The sequence below is a fragment of the Pipra filicauda genome, unplaced genomic scaffold (assembly GCF_003945595.2).
Source record: "Pipra filicauda isolate LSUMZ 115617 unplaced genomic scaffold, ASM394559v2 scaffold51_size4534324_pilon, whole genome shotgun sequence".
In the NCBI taxonomy this organism is placed as follows: domain Eukaryota; kingdom Metazoa; phylum Chordata; class Aves; order Passeriformes; family Pipridae; genus Pipra; species Pipra filicauda.
This window is the reverse complement of record NW_024104665.1, coordinates 2,646,944-2,667,247: the sequence shown is the minus strand read 5'-3', so window position 1 is coordinate 2,667,247 and position 20,304 is coordinate 2,646,944. Positions and strand designations below refer to the sequence as shown.

General features: G+C 36.6%; 1 protein-coding gene across 1 annotated transcript in view; it reads left to right on the top strand.

Moving 5' to 3' along the window:
- The window catches only part of THADA (THADA armadillo repeat containing), a 160,666-nt gene that overhangs the window by 82,584 nt on the left and 57,778 nt on the right, over positions 1-20,304 (top strand). Inside the window, exon 30 of the mRNA XM_039386956.1 lies at positions 15,475-15,590. Coding sequence (XP_039242890.1) covers positions 15,475-15,590 — 116 coding nt within the window. The remainder of the gene's footprint in view (positions 1-15,474; positions 15,591-20,304) is intronic.

Sequence of the window (20,304 nt, the reverse complement as noted above, 5' to 3'; positions counted from 1 at the left end):
CACACAGCTTCAAGCAAGCAAGGAATGAATAAGGGTTCTGAAGGAATGATAAGCAGCAGGTGCTTGTATTCCATCCTCCCTCATTGCTCGTCAGGCTTGTGCTTCTGTTATCTCTCTGTTTCTCCTGGCACCCTCACTATCAGCTCACTCCTGCCAGCTCTTGTTTCAGGTGCCTGCTCCTCCATATCTCTGTTCTGGACTGCGTCCTCTCTTAAAGAGTACAGGCTGTCCTGGTATGTTGTTGCTTATTGCACTGGGGTCATTACTGTGCTGCCAGAAGTGCAGCCCAAATGTATCTGTATATTGAGTTTACTCAGAGGTGCACACTTCAGATTCAGTGTGTCTTCGCATGTACAGTGAATGTCTTGATCTGTGTTTGGCAAGTGACCTTTCCCTATTGTAGTTGTTCATTTTGTCCTGTTTTTATTGTGAAAAATAAGCAATGGTTATTAATTTTTTTTCTCAAATATACACAGGTATTCTGTAGATGCAGAAAGTTCTTTGTGTCAGAAGTGAGTATTGGGAAAGCTTTAAACCTTGGAAATCAGATTTGTCCTTTTTCCGTGCAAATGCACCAACAGTATTAAACCTTCTGTTTTACTATGAGAAGTCACTTATGAATTCAACACTTAAACATTTGACCTAAATGAAAGATATTGAGCATTTATAGTTTATATTGAGTTTGACTTTAGTATAGTTGAAGTTTCTTAGCACCTTTTTTTCCTTTCAACAATCCAAATGCTTGCCTTTGTTTAGCTTTGTAATATAAAGTTGCTGTTCTTAAAGGGAAAAAAAAACCTGTTTAAGGTAGGAAAAGCCAACTGCAAACTTCTCTTGTTCCCCTAAAAACACTTCTATAGCAAACAAAATGCCTGTGAGGTACTCATCTTATATTTGCAAATTGCGAGAAATCTTTCATTTATTTTTCTGACTTGCTGACTGTCTTGTTTCATTGGTGAAACAGACACCACTTGCAAATAGAAGAGGAAATCTAAAGAGAACAATGATCACTTTTTTTCTTAGGAAAATATAGGTGGAGCTATTGAGTTCATGCTTGACATGTTTCTTTCATTCTGATTTTTGTACCCGTTGAATGATTTTATGGCAGAAGAAATACCAGATAGAACCTTTGCTCTTTGGAATGAAGTCACTTTTGAAACTAGGTCAACTCAAGGCAAAGGAGAAATTTTAAATCATATTGTTAGTATGTTATATGAAACACCTTACATACTTCATACTTTTTTAGGTTATTATGTTAATAAAAAAGTAATAATTATAACATGAAAATATGTATGTGTTATGGTGATGCTGCTGTTTTCCCATCTAGTGAATACTACCCAGTTCCAAAAAAGCCTGAAAATGTAGAGATGGACACAGTAACTCCTCACATATACATCCTGTTACCAGAGAGTTGTTAGTCATTGTTTCCTGATGTAACTTCTAATAAGAAATGTATGCTATATGTGTGTATCCTGTCTTGAAGCATAAAACCACAGCCCATAAAAAGTCCTGAAGCATTTCAAAAGGAAGGGACTTGATGTCATCACCTTTGGGTACTGCTCTCTCTCTTATGGGAGCCTTGTTGAGTAGGCAGGATTTCAAACCCCTGTGGTGGTACTAGTTAGTTTTGTATTAAAAGTGACCATAAAAAGAATGAAGTGCATCAAGGGCTTCCAGCAATAGAAGTACCTGGTTTTTTATTTGCCGTTTTGAGACAATAATTTATACTTCTTAATTATCATATTGTAAGACATTATTTTAAAATTAATCAAACTAAAATAAGTTCCGTAGATATTAGGAACTGATGAGGTAATACTGTTGTTACAGTATGGCCTCTTGGTACTCAGTGATCACCAGGGAGGAAAAAAGTGCTATCTTTGAAACCTCATACTGCTTTTAGCAATAAAAGCACAATATTGTTTTCTCTAAAACAAAATAGGAACTGTTGGTAACAGTGGTAGATACACAGTATTAAAGAATGAAATGCAACTACAAATTATTGAAATGCTTAGAGTTGTTTCATGTTCATAATTTTTCTGAAAAGCCCTGTTGTGCTCATGGATAGGAAAAAAATTATTTTCCATTAAAGACTTTCAGACAGATACGTTGAGTATACAGCATTGTCATTTAAATCCAATTTGACATAAGAATTAATAGTTCTAATAACATTTGGACTAATAGCATTTTCAACATTGTATAATGTGGTACTTTGTGAACAGTTGAACAAGAAGTTAATTTTGTGTAAATTTTAATTTGTGGACTTCCATAATCACATGGTCCAAAAAAATGATCTCATCCTAAATATTTCCTAAGTCAAGCTGCGAATGTTCTTAAATTTATCATGTCCAGCTCTGAAATTATTATAGCAGTAACTTCTTGGGTTTTTTAACTCCGAGTGCAGTAGGCTATCAGATTTCCTCAGAAAAAGAGATGTTTGTAACCACCATAGCCTTTAACACTTTTTTCCATCAAATCTTTGACTAGTTGAGTCTTGCTAATGTTTTTCCATCAGACTTTTCCGTTCGGAAGAATTTATGTTCCATCTGAGTGTTATCTTTTAATTCAGTTTATTTCAGTGATATTTATAAAGATTAGATAGGACAACAGGAAGAAAGGCTTAAAAGTTGGGAGTGAGTCATATATATATTTTTTCATTCTGTCAGTACATGAATGGGGTTTATAAGGGGTTTATTTACATGGAGGATCCCTGGGGTTTTATACAAACAGCTTTATTGAATAGAATTACATCACCATGATTAGCCACAAAAATCCTCAAAACAATTGCAGTGTTGCAATTATACAAGCATAAAGCACTTCAGAGGTGTCCCTGGACGATGCCATTTGGTTTTGATGTCACGAGCACTAGGTGTTTGTTGTCACAGACTTAGAGCTGAATTAGACAAACTTGATTTGGGTCTTCTTTCTTTAATTAACCTGTTTTCCTGTGAATAAAATGGGTTATTTTGCGTGGCAGATATGATATTTGTACAGTAACTAAAACAGAGAAATAGGTGATAAATTTGAGGAATTTTTAATTTCTTTCATGGTTTATAATACAAAACATTCATACTCAGTATTGCTACTGTTTTGTATACAAAGCTGTCTGTAGGGCATCTCTTCACAGGTATATGTTGTGAAAGCCATAATGTCATCAATAACTATTTTATTTTACCTTTTTACTATTTTACCTTCTTACTCTACTGTTATCTGTAACTTACTAGGAGAGAACTCATCCTCCTTAACATTAAGTAAATAAATATGTGGACTCCCCTTTTGCAACTAGTTGATCATTTTTAATGTATTCTAAGGTTAAACAAGACTGATCAAGTGCACAGAAAAGGCTTAACAGTGTTTGGAGAGGGAAAGAGGGAACTTGGAAAACCAAGAGAACTTTATCTGAAACCAAGTGCAGTTAAACCATGGAATTGTTTGGAATTTTAAGCAGACTTCTAAACTACCTCCATGGATTCCCTAACTTCTGACATCTCCTTGCTAAATAATTTATTGTCTTTTTTGCAAAATTGAAATATTTTTAGTGTTTATGTTTATTTGAAGCAATCATACTGTGGTTTTAGTTCTGTACTGAATTTTACTGCTTAAAAACCAAAAATGTGCTGGTTTATGGGATGATCCTTCAATATCAATCCCTGGCGTAATCTGTTGATGACCAAGGTCATGGATATTTTGTGATCAGCATTTAGGACAGGGTATGGAACAGACACCTCTAGGACGCTAAAAGATTGACAGTGTTATAATGGAGATGCACATAAGATTTGTGTGAAGAGGAACCATTCAGTGTGGCACCTTTTTGCTGCTTTTATGGTTTATTAGATGTTATGAATGAAATACTGGACACACATGAGCGAGGATAGCGGTGGCTTCCACTCATTTTTGTTCTGCCAAATTTGGACTGTGAAGTGACTTTAAACTCCAGGATCTCCCTGGATTCTGCTTTAGTTTATCCAAAGGTAGTAAAAGAAAGTGTTTAATCTGTTAACGAAAAAACCTGTTGACTTAAGTGGGTGCTGTTGCAATTGCAGCCACTGGTAATATACATAAGTGACAGGACACAGCTTGTGGAGTGCTGAGTGGACATGAACACAGGCAAGACCAAACTGTGAAGACCAAACTACTGATTGTGAAGGGTTAACACAGTGAAGAACCCATTGAGATATCATATTACCTTGTGTTGATGTTTATTTGAAAGAAAAAGGCAATGAAGTATCCTGATAGTCCCTTCTTTCCCTGGTGCGGAGTTGTTTTCAGCTGCTTTGAGCTAATCTGGCATTTAGTGAAATGGGTGCATTGCCTAGTTGTTGCTCTCACTGCCAGTTTTAAGGCTTTAATGGCAGAGGATTTGTGTAGGTTTGTGCTCTGCAAACAGCTTGTGCACAGCAGTCCACATGCAGCTGATCATCACTAACCCTCTTGCTGCTGGGTGTTGCCGCTGCCACAAGTCAGCTGGTGATTGAAACATTTCAGTAAAAAGAAGTATGATTTGCTCAGTTTAAATATCAGGCCTCTGCTGACCGAACTCATGTGACTGAAGGGAATGGAGAGTTGACTTTCATTAGAAGTCAGGGTAGGATGTTTGAAGTTGTCAGACTTCAGCAGAATGCAGAGTTGAACAGGTAAGTGGTGGCCATGGTATCATCTGCCATTGGTACCGCTGTGTTCAGGAGGCAGCTTCTGTGCAGTTCAATATGCAAAGCTGAGTGGAGGGTTAAGGTACAGCAGCTCTAAAAACCTGTTCTTAGAACTGTTTTTAGAGACAGTGAGAGAGCTGTACTCCTGGGATAACAGAATCAAAGGCAAGCATATGCAAGTATTGAAGAAGGTGGTCATGAGTAAGGGAAAGTATTGGAAGAACTTGCTTTTCAAAAAAAAAGACTTTTCTGCCATAAAAACTGTTGCTGTTTACATTTCCTTATGTCAAGAACTCATCTTACCAATTGCATGGAACAGAGAAGGGGGAAAAATAATAATAAAGAACAGATCTTTCTGATGAGCTTCTAATTCTACTGAAGAGAAGAACCCCAGCAAATTTCATCGTTTTTACTTTGGAACTTGTCTGTTGCTGGCGAATTTGCAGAGGCAGCGTTCATCTGCCGTGGTGCTGCTGATTGTAAAGCAAAGTGTATGAGCTTACTGGAGTTCAGGAAATGTTTGATAGCTTTGAGTTTGGCACTTTCTGCGATAGCGTAGGATGCTTGTTTGTCTCGGGGAAAAAATCCACAAGGCGATGAAGCCTTGTCACTAATTAAAATCAGAAGGAATAGTTGAGCTGTTTGGGAGAGATGTAATGAGCTGACTAGTGAGATTAAACTTTGGGGACAAAAGGGAAATACATTACAGGTAGAATTCCAAGCGTTCAAAGCAGAGATGCAAAATTCATTAATGTTGTTCTATGATTATGCAGTTAGCCCTTTCCTCGCCCTTAAGTTTACCTTGGCTAGGGCACTTGCAGTTAAATGGCACTGTGGAAATTACTGGAAAACATTAACATTAACTTGTTATTGTAAGCTGACATCATGCTGAGCCTGATGGGAAGTGAAAACTTATAAATAGCTTGTCCATATGTGTAAGGCAAAAATCTGCTGAGCTTCAGCAGTAGCATGATTCATGTATTTGCTGTAGTTTAAACTTCATTGCGAGTTGTCTGTGTTTCTCTGAACTTCATAGTTTCAAAAACTTCGGGAAGATCAGTGGTCCAAAGCTGATGAACCCTGAGGAAATACTGTTGATATTTTCTGTGCAGTTTTGGTGGTCCAGTCTGCATCTTACTGGCACTTAGGTATTCTTCCTAGTATGTTCTCTGGAGAGCAAAGTGCTTTCAAAAAAGTATACTTAGAGCATAATTCAGGCATTTTTTTCTCCCCACATAAATTCTCAGGCATATGCCTACTATCTGTGAACTGGAACTTAAAGGATCTAAGTTCAGGCTGTCTCTGGGATGCATCAAATAAATTGGAAAATCTCTCTGTTTCCTTGCCTGCAAGACTTTATTCTATAATAATCTTTTTCGATATCAGAGGGGGACAGCATGTTGAGAAACAATATGCCATTACATAAGTAAAAGCTTTATTTCTGCGTCATTCATGGAAAAGAAGTAAAGAGGTGTGTATTTCAGGAAGTCAGTCCTCTTTCATCTCAGGTGATCTTCCTTCTTGGAAAGTGGCTGAGTCCACATACACCTGTGGATGACCTCTGCTGTCTTGTACAATGAGACTGAAAATATAGGAGGGCTGTTTGGTTGAGGATTGTCTTTTCCCTCTCATGTTACAGCTCAGTGAGATCCTCTTACAAGAATTAATTTCTAGATGTCACTGTAATTAAAAAAAAAAAAAAAAGAAAATAAAGTTTGCATTACATGCACCTTCCTTTGTGCTGTTGTCCTATGTACTGCCTTTGTAAAGCTGAAGTCGTATTTAATGTGTATCCTTGGAATTCAGTTTATCTGCAAGTAAAGCCCACACATTAACTATGATATCTAGACATAAAGTTACTTTTATTGCATGTTTCAATTGTATATTTCCTTTTATAGGCATAAGTTTGACTGAGGAAAGTTCTTGTGAGTTCTGCTTGTGTTCAGTTGTGTTGCTGTATGTCAGAGGAGTTTGGCATTTGAGTCCGGGGGCCTGGGCACCAACGTGGATGGTGTTTGATTTATCTGCATAGCTGTAAAACTTAATGCCCCTGTTGTTACCTGAAACTAATTGTGTGAGAATTTTTTGTAAGGGAGGGACATTTTCCCTATTGTTTGCACTCAGGTGCAGCAATCCCTGCCATAGAAGAGCAATCAATGTTACATTAAGTTCAGCAGGCTTTGTAATGTTGGCTTAGAGTTCAGACAAAAGAGTGCATTTGGTAATATTGAATTTCTCAGATGCAAATGGAGCCATTAACAGTGACAAAATGCTTGTAAATAAATAGCTATGGAAAGGAAAGTTGATCCTTATAGGCAGAGGCTTGTTCAGTGACAGGTTATGACTGACTTAATGTATAAATGGGGAAAAGCTTTTGGAAGGTGTAATACGACCTTGAAAAGCGCCACCTTTTTTCTCCCATGGTTATAGCCACCTGCACTGAGACATTTAATGTGGCAAATTATTCCTCAGACTTTAAAAATACTGAATGTTTTTCTTTTGTTAGAGAAAGACTTGTATATGTATTTTCTTTTCTGAAGGTTTAAAATCATTAGTTGAGAGAAGTAAATTGTTTTCTGGAGCTGCAAGTTTTACTTCACTTTAGGCTATAATGTGAATTTAGGAAATAAAAGCATCAAATCGATATAGCTTAGTTTTAATTATTTTCTCAGCTTGTGTGTTAATGCAGACATTCCTGAGGCAGGAGATCACCTCTGCTGAAACCACCAGAGCTACGGGGTCAAGTGGCAGTGTATTTCTGAGCACTCTTGATAAACATGTTCGTACTCGCTGTGTCTCTTACATGTCAGCTTACAGTGTCAGTGGGGTAGCTGTATCCTTTAATATGCCTCCTAATTGTAAATACCCCTCAGTAAACAAGAATGTGTACCTTGGTCTTTCATTTGCATTTGTCTCCATGTGGACATGTACAGGATAACTGTGTTATAAGGACATAGCTAGTAAAGAATAATTTCAAATTGTTTACTGCCACCTCCAAAAAAGAAGAGGGGAAAAAATGCTGTTGGGGGATGTGTGTGTAGCTTTATATCCTTTGAGGATGACAGGGTATAGACTTGGAAGAAGAGACTTCACTGTATCCTTCCTGCTGTTTGTTCTGATCAGAAATACAGGTTGAGGACAATTCTTAACTGCTTTCAGTGCACAGTCTGGTGTGGTCTTTATGCTTTCAGGTTTTGGTTACATGCTGTGGGAAGATAATAGGTATGTTTGCAGAGAATGGAAATGCCACCAGCTCCACAGTAGCCTCTTTCATCTCTGGTCAAGCTAGCTGGTTAGGAGGATGTGTGTGAGACCCAGTCAGATCTGCCTTTTCTTTGACCCATTGGGCAGATTTGCCTCTTCTTAGTGCAGTTGATTATTGGGGTTTTCTGTTTTCTCATCAGCTGGTCTGTTCATAGGTCTTTGGGTTGGGCTTTTCTGCCCTGCAAATGTATCTTTAGTAATAAGATGAATGATACCTTAAAAAGTATCTTAAATATTAATGGTAAAAATTCCTAATCATTATAAAGTTAGATGTCATACCAGGTTTCTGTGTGAATAGCCAAACTGTGTACATTTAGGAGAAAATTCAGCTGGGTCTTTCAAGTAAGTAATACTAAAGAATTTGAAGTTTCTTGGCAGCAAACTTCTCATCGTTTAGTTTTCTTCTAATACAAAATTTCAGTTGCATACACAAAGTTTAAGCTGAAATTCAGTTTTACCCTGACTAAAATAGGAAGTAAAACCTGAAGGAAAAACCTAGCAAAATTGTCTTGCAAGAACTTTGATCTGTGAAATTTCGCATTTGTTGGCTTGTTTTAGGCAAAAGCAGGAACTTATCTTCAGTTTTAAGAATACATGTTTAATAATAGATGTTTTATGGTATATATCTGTCGCTGAGAGCTACTTTGCTATTTTTCGGCATTTTCCATCTTTCATTAGTTATGGCACATTCATCATTTTCAGATTATTAAATAGCTGTGTTATTCTTGCTCAGTTATACAGAGTTAACTAGTGTCATATTTTTATTCATGACTTGAGATGTTTTCAAACCTTATTTTACAACTTCTTAATCATACCATGCTTGCCTTCATTTTAATAAAAACAACTTAATTCATATATAAACCCAGCTTTATGAATTTTGATGGATATATTTGGAAGAAGGATTTAAATGCAATAATTTCTGATTAATAATAAAGCAAAACTGTGTAATTAGATGATGAAATGTGCTGACAAAACAAAGCTAAAATTATTGAAAAAATTGAATTGTGAATCAGCTGATGCTTTAAAGGAAGAAAAAAATTTTATACAGTTTTCAGAAAAATATTTGCAAAGGGAAATATCTGAACTTCAGAGTTTATTAGTCCATCAAAAACAAATTTAAGGAAGCAATATTCATATATAGTAGTCATATATGGCAATCATATAATGTATATTTGGCAGAAATAATAATCTGATCTGTTCTGAAATTACTGTCATGATATTAAAGACTTCAAAGAAAATAAGTGGTAGGAACAAAGAGGGTGATGCCTGTAACAGTCTGGTATATCTAAACGATCTAGGACTATGAGAAGAATGATGGCTTTTCTAACTCATCTATTTGGGGATGGCAAGAGAATTGATAAATATTTGAAATTACTCTTCAATATATTGTCATTTAAGTGTGGAAATAAACTCAGGGTATTTACTCTCTCCCACAAACAATGAATAAAAACTTTTCTCATAATTCGATACCTCAGATGAAGAAAAGCTTTTATGACTGTAATAGAGCTGATCTATCCACACAGTTGCTGAACCTCAGTGTGGCAGAGGATGGGTCATAGCCGTGAGGACACAGGGCACAGGAGTGCCACCAAGCACTGCCTGCTGCAGCACATTTGTGTGCTGTGGTTCTAGACTAATTTTAAAGCATTACTCTGCAATGTGTATGGCTGCTTTTGTTTGGGAGAGCAGCATGAACTCCAGGACTGTGTTCATACCATACTTGCTTATGATAAAATACTGTATTTCTTTTCCACAAATACAACTTTTTAACAGACCAGGATGATATCAGAAGGTAAGCAGATAGAAACTCTCCCATCTTGGAAAACTGGGGGTGGAAGTTGATGTTCTTAGTCCCATTGTAATTACCACACTGGCACTTTTCATCTTTAAGAATAAAAGGGATTTTTAGGACTTGTTTTTCCCTAGAGCTTATTATTATAACTTTGAACTTTTTATCTTCCTAATAAAAATGCCTTCACCTGTCACAGCAGCTTGCCAGTTTTTATCTACATGGTTCTAGTAAAAAGAAAATGAAAAATTGCACCTAATTTTCCAAATACAGAGATAACTTGGCAGTTGTTTTTATCATAGAACAAGAATAAAATTTTATCTGCCTTTAAATGAGAGAAGAAAAGAAAAATCTTGTTTGAGGTTTTCTCATGTTAATACTTAAGCAAAAGCTTTTGATGGAAGAATTCCAAAGAACCATGTTTAGCTTAGTGCAATAATCTCCTTACTGCTGCCATTTTGCAAACAAACACCCTTTTTGGTTCTCCTTGTTACTTCAACCTTCACAGCTTGGTGAGTAGCATATTTTTCGAAGCTCAGTATTTACACAGTGTTTTCTTTCAGCTGGTGAAACATCTGTATTCTTTATATTTTTTTAGGGAGTTAAAGGATCTATGCTGAGAATGTAAAGTTTAGGGTGATGTCAGTTGGTCTTTTTTTCTTTTTCAATAAGCACTGAAATGAACACTGGGAGCATTGTTTCAGTCTTGCACTTAGGAATGTGAATATTAGTACTGTATACTTAATTTCATCCAAACAGAGCTGAGGGCATTTATGAAGAGGTTTTTATTGCTTCAGGTCATCTTAAGGGGAGAAAAGTTTAATGTTGCTACTTCATTGAGAAGTGTGCAACTGTATAACCTTCAATGTGGTTTTGCTGCACTTTGTGCAGCAACATGCTGAAGGCTGTGCTTTCTTTCAAATACAAACATGTGTGCATGTACACCAAGTATCCACTTAATCACTGTTTCATGTCTGAAATTAAAAGTTTATTGTAAATTTTGAAAACCTTATTTCCTCCTGTAAAATTATTGCTAGTGCTATGAAATGTTAGTTTTTATTTGTTAGACAGAAAATGTGTCATACTAGATCAACTTTGTGACTATTAAGAGGTTATGATATTTTTGCAGTGTCTGTATATGCATGCAGGAGAGCTCTCTTGGCATAAAAAAATTTTTCACTTGGTAAATTTTGTGTTTGATAGGAGTTTCCTTTATCATTGCATTGCTTCATTATTTTAATTGTGTATTTCACAGCAATTCAAGCTGATATGCTGAGCTGCTAAAGATAATGATCTGCTGCATATCATATCAAAGTTGGTGTGGGGGAGAAAAATGTCTATTCCTGCTTCTCGTGATTTATATTTTTGACTTAGCTGATGTCTAATCATTTAAGTATTTGTTTTTTTAAAAAAGCAATGTGCATTTTTTCACTTGATCATCCAAAAGGAACACTTGGAAAATAGCAGATGTTATGTCTTAAGGCCTGCTTGGGTACAAAGAAAACGCTCAACTTTCTCATGTCACGACAGGGAGACACAGAAGTCTGTGTTGCATCCGAAGGCTGCTGTTTGGTGGGGGATGGATGTGAACAGGACAGAAAGATATCTGTGCTGTTTTCCGTCCCCCACCCTCCTCTGATTTTTCCCATTTTCTTGAGGCTTCTACAGCTGAAAAACAAGGGTGAAGCATCAACAACGCCAAGGAGGGGGAAGAAAGGTACTGGAAGCTTGGAATGGCTGGAGAGCAGAACAGTTTCATTGGCATGCTCGGTCCTGGGGTTTTGCTCATTAGGATGAAGTGTCACACCTGAGCTTGGTGGGACTTGTTTGGGTTTTTTTCTGTGTTATTTTGCACTAAATAGTCTTCCCATGCAGGTGGTTTTACCTGCAGCAGGTTAAGACATGCTGGCTCAGATTTAGTAGAACTTCACCAAAGGGTCTCAGAATGGTCAAGCACTAGACATTTGCCCATTATATATCCAAGTATCTGGACTTCCCATGGCTTGCACTATTTTAACAACTCTTCCCCAGCTTGATGGGAAGTCTCTACAGTCCTGTTGGTGTATTAGCCTGACTCCTGAGCAGTCTGCTTAGGGAAAGAAAATGTTTTTGAGCGTCCATGAACTCACTATCTTTAATGCAGGATTCCACGGAACTGCAGACAATTCCTTGAATGCTGTATCTTGAGTCCTATGAAAAGAACTCTGAACGTGTCAAAGATGTTTTCAGGCTGCTTTCTTGGTATTTAGTTCATGTCAAATTTAAAGATAATCATTGTCAACTGGTAAGTCTTCATAAACCTGCCTCTACAGTTAGTGCAAATCTTTGGTAAAACTACCTTTAAAAAGAAAAAAAAAATCATTAATTTATTTCCTTGGTGTAATAACAAACAATGCCACATACACAAAGAACATCATGACCTCATTGCATTTATGTGTGAGGAATTGAGCAGAGGATTTTAAATCATGTAGAATTTTGGAGCTGAATTTTCCAGCCATGTGCTGGAGAGCCTGTCTGTTTTATTATCTATATCAAACAGTCTCGAAAAACTTGCTACCTCCTCATGCGGGCATTGCCTGGCTTGTAGTCTTAGATCATGGAAGCTACATGGAAGCCAAAGAGTGATGTGTCACACATGAGGGAAGTGAAGCACTACTGAAGCTAACTTTTACAGATTCCTTGTTTGGTTGCCTCTGGTTTTTGCTTACATAAAGTTGGGCTTTTAATAAAACATGCTGATGTTAATTACAATTTCAAATTTAGTTTAGGCATTCTAAAATCTCATGCTGAAAGAAGAATTCCTTTGTGGGAAAGCTTTCTAGGTCTCTAAGATTTGGTGAGGCGACCACAATATATGATAGAGGGCTTGCAATGAAATAACAAGAAAATCAGGATTTTGAATATGTCAAAAGTCAAACCAGGATAAACTGTAGTTGAGCATTATTTTTGATGGATAATAGCATTTTTCGGAAGTGCATCAAACTCTTGCATGAGTTGCACTTTCTGATTCTACTGCTTAAATATGGCTCGTGCACTGTGATTTTTACCATCTGAATAGTATTGAAAGGATGTGGTTCATATAGATAATCAACTCTAGAGGAATTTTGATTGCATTTTCAGTACTGTATTTCCTACCTGGACAAATTTAAATCCACAAATTTGACCTCCTTAGTATACATAGTCCTTTCTCTTTCAAGACCTTTTGCTTGAAGTATCAAACTACTTAGGTTTCCTGTCTTTATGTGGGAGGCACTTTGAGAGTTGTTTTCAAAGCTGAAGAGATTAAATTAATTTAAGCTTCTAGGAAAAATATGATAGCCCCTTCATAATTGTGAAACAGATTTTGTGTTATTGCTTAGAGGTAAATCTGTTCTCATTCCTGGAAATGAACACAAGCACAGAAGAATAAAATTGGAAAGGTTAAGGCACCAAATGGTTTTCAATTAGCAGTGGATATAAAAGGCAGTAAGAAGAGCCTTTGCTTATATATTTTCCTTTGTCAGTCTTTTTCTTCTGTCATGTCCATTACTTAACAGACATTAAGGGCAAGCCATAAAAAATACAGAGAAACTATTAGTAGTGGCAACTTGGTGCGTTGGTTTTCGTGAAGGCTAATTTGAGTGGATACTTACCTAAACCATTTTAATAAGCAGGGAGTTGCACAGACAAGAGCAGACTAAAGAAGAATATTCAAGGTAAAGATCTCTGGTGACACTCTGAAATATTTGCAAGCTCGCACTTTTGTGAAGTGCTTTGTAGAAAAAGATCAAAATTCAGAAAGGCCATTTTAGAAAGATACCATCAAAAAAATGATGTTCAGTTCAGAGGACTTCACAAGATTTTAAAAAAAAAAGAAGCACAAGCTGTTTTTCCAGGATGTGTCTTGCCCACAGCACACCTGCTAACAAAAGGAGATGAGAGTTTGTTTCACTGTTCCTGTCAAAGGGCCCCAGTGGGATCTCTGTGTTTAATAAGTACCTCACTAGGAAAAAATCTGGACTGACTGAATAGTGTCCAGAGAACAGTTGTGTACCGTGAGGACAAGGGTGGGAGTGGAGAGGAACACCTTACCTCAAGAGCTTGGATTTTGAGGGTGAAACACTGAAGGAGGTTGCATACAAGTATTTTGGAATCTGCTTTGTTGGCTGTTTTCAGGATTAGAACAGTTAGACAGGCATTTGTTTCATCGAAGAATGTTTAGAGCCTGCCTCAAACATATGGATTAGGTATTCTTGACTCTCTTCTCTTCTGTTTCCGTGCTTATTTGAAATGACTGCAGCTGTTTTTCCACTTGAATAATTTCACAAAAAATAACCCAGATGAAATTGTGTCAAGCTAATGCTATGTGGCAGTGCTTGTGTTTCCAAAACAAGCAAACAAACAAAAAAATATAACCCCTGGAGCAAGTGACAGCTGGAATGTGGGAAACCAAGATCTGAGATGTAAAAATCTGGATACAAAGGTTTTTCTTTTCCCAAAGTGAAGTGAAGGCCCCAGCTTGATCCATTAGTCATTAAATTGTCACTTTGCAAGTATGAAGTGCTAATACTCTGACATGTTCAAGAGTGTTTCCTTATAAAATGCTCTTCTATGTATTTTCAGAAATGATCTGATAAACACCGCTATAGCTTCCTAAATTCTGCATGTGGCCAGTTTCAGTAAATAATGGTGGATGTACTTTTTCAGTTTGCATAGAAACCTTGTCTATCAATGTAACTTACCTGTGTAGCAAACAGAATTTCAGGTTTTGAGGCTGTAACTCAAAGGAGGAGGGAGTGTTATCACCCTGTTCCTCCCATTCCAGCTTCTAAACTGCATATATGTGCAAAACTCCTAAACCTGAGTAAGATCTTTCCCTTCAGGCTTCTGTACTGCACTGTTTATCTCCATGTTTTTTTCATGTAGAAATTAACTCATCCAGGTGTTTCCTGTTCACTTGCATGTTAATGGTAAAAGTAAAAACTAAGTGGCATTATATGGATGTTGTCACTTGTGTCAGAAGTGTGTGTCGTGCACCCTCTCCCACATGCAGAGAGGATGGGCTTGGAGAGTCCTTCTCCACAGTGCAGTCGGTGTCAGCTTTCTTTCATTGTCCAATAGTATCATTTCATGCTTATGATCTAGGTGACTGTACATTTTTTTTAACTAATTTTTTTTTCCTAACACTTTTTGATATATTCAATTCTACTTGGAAAAACCTGTTTTTAAATAGCAAAGGGTGGTCTTTTAAGAACAGAAACTTTTTAGCTGTCTGACCAGAAAGCTACAGGTTGTGCTTTCTGTTCTGGTTTCTTGAATTCTTTCCTTCATGGTATTTTTAAGACCCTTCCTTGTCTCCCTGGTTGTACTTGTATGATGCAGCCAACCCCACTCCATCCAGTGTGCCAAGCTGCCAGCGAGCTCCACAAGCAGTTGTGCTGGCACTGGTGAGCAGCAGCACCAGAAGAAAGCTGAAAGTTGAGAGATGCTTGAGTTGGCAAGGGCCAGAGGAGTAGTGTTCATCCTGCTACCTTCCATTCACTTCATGGAGGTTAACATCTTCAGCACTTTTTATGCTTTGCTGTTCAATTATTAAGTGAATTTTAAAGACTAGGCAACTTAAGGATTTAAGGATCCTGTTGACTGTTAGGCTAAATGAATATATATTTTTCCTTGAGTAGCAGTTGTTCGTTTTTCAGGTGGCTGTTTCATCTTAGGGTTATTTGGAGGAAGAGCAGTGGCTACAAACTCTAGTTTCGAATTGTTTTTTAATTTTTTTTTTTTTAATTTATTTAGGTATTTCATTTGCTGCAGTCATACTTAGAATCAAAGCAGTTCGTTAGTTTGGACTTTCAGCAGGGACTGACTGACATCATTACCTGTTTGGGAACCAAACTATGGCTGGCTAAAAGGTAAGATAAAACAAAAAATATCTGTGATTTATTCACATATTTTACTAACATATGAAAGGCTTGGCTGATTTTTTTATTTTTATTTAGCAAGATGGACACATTTATTTCTCTAGAAATATGTAAAACTTAGATGCCTTACTGGCTTGCTGATTTTTTAACAAAGATGATTTTTATCTAAAAAGTAAAGATGAAAAAACACTGTAGTTCAGTCATTAAAGAAAAAAAACCCCATGAATGAAAATTCCTACAGAAGCAGACACTTTGAGGACAACTGTTTCTTCTTGACTAAGAAAAATATGCCCATGTACAAGGTTTTTATGTTCCTATTTTTCTGACTTTGACCTTTCAAAAAAATTAGTAGGAAAATACCATAGCAATCGTTTAAACTATCAAAAGGATTTAGCTGTCCACAAACAATCCAAGATAGTTTTGGAAACATTTTTCGTAAATTCATCTATCTTGAGGTGACCTACATAGAACTTTCTTTACTTTCTCTTTTTTTTTTTTTTTTTGAAATCTACTTAGTCTCATCAATTGCTTTTGAGAGTTCCTACCTGTGAGAATTCCCTCCCAAAACTTGAAAGGAATCTGTTGTGGACAAAGAGCATAAGTCCTTGCATAGATAGATGACTGGGAATATTCTACATTTTGCACCGTGGAGTGAGGTTGCCAGGCCAGTACAGCCTGGTGTGGATCTCTGATAAAACCTGTGTCTCTTTGTGATCATCAAAACCAACATCATAAGTGGTTTGGAGAAGGGGGGTGTCTAGTGGGTTGAGAAGTCTTCTATCAGTGTTACCTGAGTTCGGGTAATCAAGACAGAGTTGATCTTTGAGAATTACACAAGTGTGAGAGTGATGATATGGTACATAAAACTTGGTGTAAATAATTGTGAATTGATGCTCGTGAATGAAACAGTTGATTGAGCAGATTTTTTGTTTGAAAAAAATCACTCTGGTTCTTGGTAAAGCTCAAGAGGGGAGAAAACACACCTATGTTTGTATATTAATCCGTGTTGTATGTTCAAATATTGTGTAAATCACAAATAAGATACAGTAGGAATCAGAAGCAGCATAAAGACTGACAGCAAGTATAGAACAGTTTCTACCTGAGGAGTGATTAAATAGCCTGAGATTTCTTATTATATCCTGGAAAAGGAACAACTAAGGGATGACATGGAAAAAAATTAATTCTATGGGTCACATAGAAAAGGAACAGGAAATTAGCATCCCTTCCAAGATGGCAGAGGTAAAGGAACAAAATAATGACATTTTTCATGTAATTTTAGTTTAGCTGTGGAACTCCATGATATAAGATAGTCTTGGTTTTAAACCTGTCTGAATTTTTAACCAGTGATTTAAGAGAGTCATGCAAAAAAAGTCCAGTGAGGTTACTGAGTATGTAGACATCACAGTTGGCTCAACAATTTCATCAGCAACCTTAAAGATTGAGACAGATGTTTTGGCAAGTGTCACTGTTTTAATGCTTTCCTGTGCATCTGCTTTCTGCCTGATTGGAGACATTGTGGTGGATTTGGTGGATCTGTTGACTTGATTCAGCATAAGCATATTTAAGGCTTTAAATGAGAATGGTAATTTATGTAGCTAAATTAAATCCATTGATACTGTTAGAAAGAGAAAAAACCTGCAAACACCGGAGACCCAATTTAGTAGAAAGATACTCAAGCTTCATAATTCAAACCTCCTTCTCTTGCAGCAAATATGTAAGAGCCAGGCTCTGATCATTACAGATTTTAAATAAATTCTACATTTTCAAAGTATTTTTTCAGAACTGCCCCTTTTAATACATCAGTAACATTAATACTGACTCTTTCGTTGTTTTTCTAGTGACTTTTTTATTATCTTTATTATTTTTATCATCTCTGGAAAGGAAATGTTTTCAGGTTATCTCTTAAGAAATTCTGGTGCATGGTATAGGTATTTTCCTTAAGAGATGTATTTTCTCTTTCACTTGCTTGTAAAAAGCCACAGCTGTATGTGTAATATTTACCCCCTGTCTAGCACATTTTTATTTTGTCAGTTTGTTGTAGCCTCTTTTTCATAGTGTTGCATTCTCCATTATGCAGTTAATACTATGCATAGAGTTTTTTAAAATGTCTTTCTCCCCAGATAGTAAATTATTTTATTATGAGCATACAGGCTTGCAACACTAACTTAAAGCAATGGGTTTTTAAAATTTGCAAAAAGAGTTTCTGTCTCTTAATGGACATTATCAGTCTTGCTGAGTCTGTACAGCCATAGATCCTTAGGCACACTTGGAGCTAAGATGTGTTTTCTTTTTTCTTTCTTTGTTTTGTTTTGTTTTTTCTTAACTCTAAAAAAGCAAGTAAAATATCCACAAGATAATTTGCTCACCTCTTAACTTTCTCCTTGAGATAAATGTATTCAGTGTGGTGTAATTTAAAAAAACAAAACAAACATATAAAAAACCAAGCAACCAAAACAAAAAGATATTGAAATAGGTGGTGTTTTCTGGTAGTTTTAGCCTCCCACATTCAGTGTGCAGCTTTACTGTTTGTAGTTGGCTGGGTGGAGGTGAACAGCGGTGGGGTTTGAGGGTTTTGTTGTTGGTTTCTCTTTTTCGAGTTTTAAAGGAGTATTAGGAGGTTGCTTGGCAACCGAGTTGTGAGACTGAGTAAGGCCACCTGTGTGGGTTTCGGGATGTTAGTAGAGAGTATCAGTAAACCAGCTCTTTATTCTTGCTATGTTGTTAAACTTTTTGGTATATTCCTGCTGCAGGTCACTGTCAGAGAGGGTGATGGCTGGCTGGACCCTTGGTCCGTGTACAGTCATTCTTACTTTCTTTCTGTTCAGGCAAAGAGAGTGAGCATAATAGAGAAAAAATAATGGGTCTTCATCTGCTTTTTCTGCCTTTTTTGTAAGGAGATAATTTAGCATGTTGCCAATATTGTAGTGCAGTGACTGTTTGAAAAGAGAGTATTAGAGGCACTCACTATTAATCTTAAATGAGTCAAAAAACAGTTCAAATTTAACAGGAAAATGGTTCACAAGTCTGGGGAAATGGGAAATTATTCCCAAACATCAATTTTCAATCACATTTCTGTGCTAGTTCTGTAAAGTTCTTGCTGGTGTTCTTTCAACTACGTACTTCATACTATGGAACAAACTTCTCCGAGAATCTTAAATTAAAAAATTTTGGATTGCATATGTGGTTCTTAAAAATGAAGCTCACTTGTCATGTGTGTATCTGTAGGAAAAACTATTGTTCTTCAGTGGTTTCCTGAACTGGGTGGGGTTTTTTCTGTGTTTGGGTTTTGGTTTGGGAGTTCTTTTGCTTTTTCAATGCCTGAATGTAATTTCCTTTCATCAAAATGTATTGGTGTAGAATAGTTCAAGAAGCTATTGAACATTCCCTATAATATACTAATTTCTTCCTTCCCCACTCCAAGACCTGATTTTCCTTTTGAAAATAAAATAGAGGGTCGCATTCCCCAAATTGAATTTCATAAAGCATTCACTTTTTCAACTGGTATTTTCTGTCTGTTGTGAAGGCAGACTTCTCATACTAATGACACATGGTTGCTTTTTCTTCTTGACTTTTTTTTACATCTTCAAAACATTAACTTTTTTGTGTATTCATAAACAGTATTTCCATTTCTGATGTTTTGGTGAATAAGACTTGCCTTCCATCCATTTCTCAAGGTGATGGTTCAATCTTTTCACTACATTTGCGGGTTTATACTTCACTTGGTGTTTTTTATTTTGTTTTGGAGTAAATCTGTTTGTTAGTTTAAATTGGTATAATAATGTTATTGCTTTCCTCCACCTTCACACCAGTGTTAGTTCATTGTATTTTTTTCATGTAAAGGAGGTGCAGGGTGTTTTGAGAAGAATAGAAATTAAAAAAATATATAAAATCTGCTTTGTCGGAGAACGGAGATGATGGAATGAAGTGATGGAAATTCATGTGGTGAAAACTTTCAAAAAATAATCAATTTATCAAGCTAAACCTTTGAAAGAGCTCAAAGCCCTGTCATATGAATTTGGAAAAAAAAAAAAAAAGTAGTTTTTAGCTCAACTGCATACCAGGGAGTTACAAGACTAACTCTAGATGTCTTCTGCTTCATAAATACAGAAAGCTAAAAGAGCAGCCTTCGGAGCTGGTAATTTGTTGTACAGAAGTCCCAGAAATATCTCTCTCTTGTTTTATTTGTAGCCTTTGGCATGGCAAAGTATTGGTATTGGAAAATTTGTGTAATCATGTCATTGCACAGCTTTGCTGTAGGATGCTGCTTTCCAGTACTTTGAGTTTGATTTTTTTTTTTTTTCCACCCTCCTTCTTACTGAAGACCACAGGAGGGGGAAAAGACTTTGAGGTTCTGCCAGAAGTCAAATAACATAACTCTGCTAACCTCCAGCCATGTGCCATTTCTGAGCCGAGAGCCTGTCTGCACTGGGAAAGTTTACTTCTAAGAAGGCTGCTTTCTTGAAACTAACTTGTGTGGAACAGCCTTGTATAAAACCAACTGGCTTTGCATTTTGCAAAGAGTCCCTGGTTCTTGTGGAATGGGCCGCCTGCCATGTGTGAACTTAGGCTCATAACCCAAGTAACCCGTGCTCTGCAGTGCTGCTGGTTATAGCTCTCTATGGATGGGACTGTTCAAATACAAATAGGTCCTGATGTAGGAGCACAAGATTCGACCTCACACAACAAATACATGCAAAAGTTATTT